The sequence below is a fragment of the Penaeus vannamei genome, chromosome 27 (genome assembly GCF_042767895.1).
Source record: "Penaeus vannamei isolate JL-2024 chromosome 27, ASM4276789v1, whole genome shotgun sequence".
Lineage (NCBI taxonomy): Eukaryota > Metazoa > Arthropoda > Malacostraca > Decapoda > Penaeidae > Penaeus > Penaeus vannamei.
Window position 1 is genome coordinate 2,378,476 of NC_091575.1, and position 5,000 is coordinate 2,383,475.

Sequence of the window (5,000 nt, forward strand, 5' to 3'; positions counted from 1 at the left end):
AATGGCTCATTAGTAACAGTAAAAGTAAAAACAATTATTAAATTAGACACATAGTGGGCATGGCATGTGTGCACGTGCCATCTCCGGCAGCATGTAGCTGAAGCCAATAACTAAAACTGAAACCAGGTACTAACCTCAATTGCCTTTGCAACAATCTGATTATTGAGGTGAGTCACCGCTTTTTGTGCTTCCTCCAGGTTGTTGTACATCTGAAGCTTTGGTCTGACTGCTGCAATTGTGTCTCTGACTAAGTGCTCGATCTGCCATGGGAACTCTTGCTCCTCACTCCATATACTGAGAGATCTCTTGTACTGATAGTAATGCTGGCAGACAAAAAAAAAAAAAAAATCATCAATTACAGCTCAATAGTATGAAAACTTTAATCAAGGAGGCATAACATTTTGAAATCTAGTCATTCTCATTATTATGTGAAACTTAAAACAACCAAGCCTGAAATATCCCAAAGAAAACTGTTCAGATTTTAGCTAACAAAATTCTAGATATTATTGTATCTTTGCTTACCTGGAAATAACATAAATAGCAGTCTAGACGTCTTTTGCTTGATCCTGAACTAAAGAACTGCCCACAAGTTTCCAACAGCGTACACACCAACCTCAGACGAAACAGGTGTTCAGGAGGATCGTACTCACTATACGAACTTGGGTCGAATACCACACCAAAGGAGATGAATAGGTAAAGAACCTATCAAGAAAGTTGGTATCAAACAACTGTGGATTGATAAGTCTTTCCAGCTTTTGATTCTTTAATTAATTGCAGCCACAAATTTTCCAAAAAAGGACACTTAAATTCTTTATATTCTTTGATTGGGAAAAGGAGCCTGTTTTGCTGCTTCTTATGTGCTTTTACAGGATCATTTTGACAGTAAAAATCCAAAGCAAAAATCCATCTACTAAAAAAGGGAATTTACAAAATTCAGTCAAAGCAATGGTATGGACAGATATCCTATAAAGGGAAATAATCTCTCTTATGAACAAAAGGCTATCCAAATTTCCAAATATACCCACCTTGAATATAATAGAACTTTCTATAACCCTATAGTTATACAATTCACCCAGGTACTTCACAGCTGCTACTCTTCTCTGGTTGAATTTGGGATGATTAACCTCCAGGCCAATGCGTATGTCTTCCAAAATACCATCCACAACGGCAGGCCCAACCCAATCCTTTTGTGTATAAGAATGAATCATGTATACTACTTTTATCTAATACAGATTGTAAACTTGTCAGTTTGCCTTTGTAAAACAGTCATAACCGTAAATACTCGGGTTGTAGATTGGAAACATTAAGTTTTTTTATTGTGTTTTATGTTTGACTTTTTTTTTATGATCTAAAGAGAAAGCTACATCTATATATTTACTGTACTTAAAAAAGTCATATTGGCAACAAAAAGAAAAAGAAAAAAAAGCTACTTTGTTACAAGAAAAATAATTGGTAACCTAAATCTTTATTACAGACCTTTATATGTAAACATTTATAGGAATTTTTTTGTAACTCATTGATATCTATATTATATTTATATTTTTCTTTGACACCTATAAAGCTCAAATGTATCATTTTGACGTTAAGGGGACTGTCCTGGGGAATGACCACCTTTTCCTATTCATTTCATCAAAATAATAATAATAATAATAATAATAATAAAATAATAATAATAATAATAATGATAATAGAAAAGGATGGGGGCCTGGTTGACAAAGAGTACTATTTTTGGTATGTTTTTTTCAGCATTAAAAAAATTTATATTTTTTTTATCAAGGCCAAATTTTTAAAATCGGGCTATAATGTGGCCTCAGGGCTCAAAGGTTCTAGGGAGAGCCACAAACTGCATTGAGTTGCACGAAAATCATGAGCGTGTTTGTTTTTGCCAAAGTTCGTTATTTCTGTTATTTTTCTCTAAATCTAATGATGTTATATATATATAAAAAAAAGCTCATTTAGTGTACTTTGTGATGCAATGATTACCAAGTCAATCAGAATTATCATTTTCAATAGGGACACTTTCCTGTAAAGGTATATATTTTTTTTGTTTGTTTGTTGGATATAAAAGTACATATTTTTGTCTGAAAAGTTTTATAAATGTATTTTACAATAGAGACAAATAATCTAATCCAGATAAAAACCTTTTTTTCAATTTTTCTATTTTTGAACTGAATTGCCCTTTACAAAGGTAATGACCATTTTCAAATCATATCAAATTACCAATGCTGTGATGTCCCGACCGTTGTGCAAACTCTAACGGAAATATTTCAATCCTTACTTATATGGCTATTTTCAAACATTACTGCTTCATACTTGGTATACGCACAGATTACTTCGTAACCTACAACATATTACAAGGGAGTCTCGATGGAAGCATATTTCGTAATTAAAAGGACACAAAACTTACATTTTTTTAGATATATTTCACAAACTATTTCATCATAAATCAATGTGATATAATTTTTTTCTGATATTGGTAAAAAAGTGTTCCTTGAACATTCACGCACTCGTAGCTATGCACAATGTATAATCAAATACCGTATGCACAATTGTAACAAGCAAAAGTACACATAGGTGTATCTGGGCACTCATCAGCGACGTACAATCTAGGACTAAAGTCCTCGGAATGGTTTTGCGTGCCTTGTTTATTGCCCATAGATGGCTTTGTGTAGTAAAGGGGCGGATTCCTGAATGGAGGAGGGAGGGAGGCCAGAGTTGGGTTGTAGGGATTCATTACATTGCTTCAAACATGTTTGAAACAACGAGATCGAGAAAAATACGAGGGCGTCCTGTTTCATCCATTTCAATCATAAGGCAAACAGAGTTTACAACAATCTCGCATGAACCAGCACAGCCACTCTAGTGCCTATTGCTGTTGGAAGTGGATGAGAATATCGTTGCCCATCAACTACTGCTTCGTCTACTCATGCTAATTGATAGTCATTTCTTAAACTGTTTCATTTTTCAGTTAATGGTTTCCATACAATGGCAATATCTACCGACAAAAAAGTACTGATTACCAGTGCCTCGCTTCCTTCCCTCCTCCCTCCTCCCTCCTCTATTCATGAATCCACCCCTTTACTACACAGCAATTGCAGCGCCATCTATGGGCAATAAACAAGACGCACAAAATCATTCCGAGGACTTTAGTCACAGACTATCTCTCCAGGTGTTTAGCAGGTCTCAGGCTCGCTGTCCAGGAACTAGCCACAGCAGGGCTTTAATACTCGTTTGGTAGTTTCTTCATCCATGTACCTATACTGTATGGTAGCTAACTCAATTTGACCCGTCACCACCCGCTATCTGAGACAGTCCCCTTAAGGGGATTATCCCACGAGACATGGGGGGGGGGGGGGTACAAGGTACAAGGTACCTGTACAAGGTACAAGGTACCTGTACAAGGTACAAGGTACCTGTACAAGGTACAAGGTACCTGAACAAGGTACAAGGTACCTGAACAAGGTACAAGGTACCTGTACAAGGTACAAGGTACCTGTACAAGGTACAAGGTACCTATACAAGGTATAGGTACAAGAATGAGGAAACTACCAAATGACTATTAAAGCCTAGCTAAAGTTAGTTCTCGGGCGGTGCACATGGGGAGGTACGCCACTGATATGCCCCTGGCTACACTTGTGAGGGCTTTTGCTTGCTGCAATGTGCATACAGCATTTGATTATGACATTGCACATAGATATGAGTTAGTGAATGTTCAAAGAATACTTTTATACCAATATCTGAAAAAAAATTATAATAGTGATTTATGAGGAAATATTTTATGAACTATACCTAAAAAAAATTAAGTTTTGAGTACTTTTACACATGAAATATGCCTTCCACCAAGAATCTCTGGTAATATGTTGTAACTTACGAAGGGATCTGTGTCTACCGAGTACCAAGCACTAATGTTTGATAATAGCCGTATAAATATTTATCAAAATATTTCCGTTAGACATTGCCCAATCATAGGTACTTTCCAGATTTAAAATTGATCATTTCTCCTGTAAAGAGCACTCTAATATAAAGGGCACCCAAGAGCAGATCCATGAATTTCGAAATATAAGCAAGATACTGATTCTTTCATGTTGAAGATTACAGTACACAGTAATACCCGCTCTGAAATAAAAACTATGCGGAATTTTGAGCTCATTTGTATGCGCAGTCTTCATCTGGAGTTGAAACAGCTATTGCATCATTTTCATTTTGGATAAAAAATATTATGTGTAGAAGTTACCGTAGGTCTTTGGTACCATAAATACACAAATATCCAAGCACACTTAGGCATTTGATGATTTTATGTACTTCTTAGCAAAGATAATGGGAACAAAAGACTAAACACCAATTCTACACTCATTTCTCGTTAAATTGTCAAAGAAAACTGTTTGACTGGGACAACTAATAAAGTTTATTCCTTTACATATAAAAGTCAATGTAGGCCTACTAAATGAAGATTAAATTTTTAAAACTTATGTGCTTGTGTTTACATACATATGACCCTCCTTGAAAATTCTGAACACCCAGTGACCATCTCCCCTTTGCTCCCCCCTGTGTGGAAAATGGGAATAATTCAATTACTTTGGTAAGTCTTGAAATCCATGTTCTTCATACAGGTGCTTTTAACCCATTTATGACGGGTGTCACACATATGAGACACCCGGAAAAGTAAACATTACTGGACGTCCCGCCAGTGCGATGCTAGATCGGAGCTTCCGCTCTGATCTTGTCACTTGTCATAGAAATATCTTAAATATCCAAAGATGTAAAACAAATAAACTAAACAACAAGACATAACTTACAGAATATGAAAATGATAATTTCGATTGACTTGGTAACCATCGCATCGCAAAGTACACTAAAGTCATTTTTTTATATATATAATATCATTAGATTTAGTGAAAAATAAAAGAGACAGTGAACTTTGGCAAGTGTCCAAAATTAGAACCCCATATCTCCGTTCTTTGTTTACACAAACTTTGGTACATCATAACTCTCATAATTTT

At 35.6% G+C, this 5,000-nt stretch overlaps 1 protein-coding gene across 3 annotated transcripts in view; it reads right to left on the reverse strand.

Moving 5' to 3' along the window:
- Positions 1-134: 134 nt before the first annotated feature.
- LOC113813252 (regulator of nonsense transcripts 2) overlaps positions 135-5,000 on the reverse strand; it is a gene marked incomplete at its 3' end in the record, with an annotated part of 36,141 nt that continues 31,275 nt past the window's right edge. For all 3 annotated transcript variants that reach the window (XM_070140738.1, XM_070140737.1, XM_070140739.1), the window contains 3 exon segments: positions 135-323; positions 523-702; positions 1,026-1,184. In XM_070140738.1, coding sequence (XP_069996839.1) covers positions 135-323; positions 523-702; positions 1,026-1,184 — 528 coding nt within the window.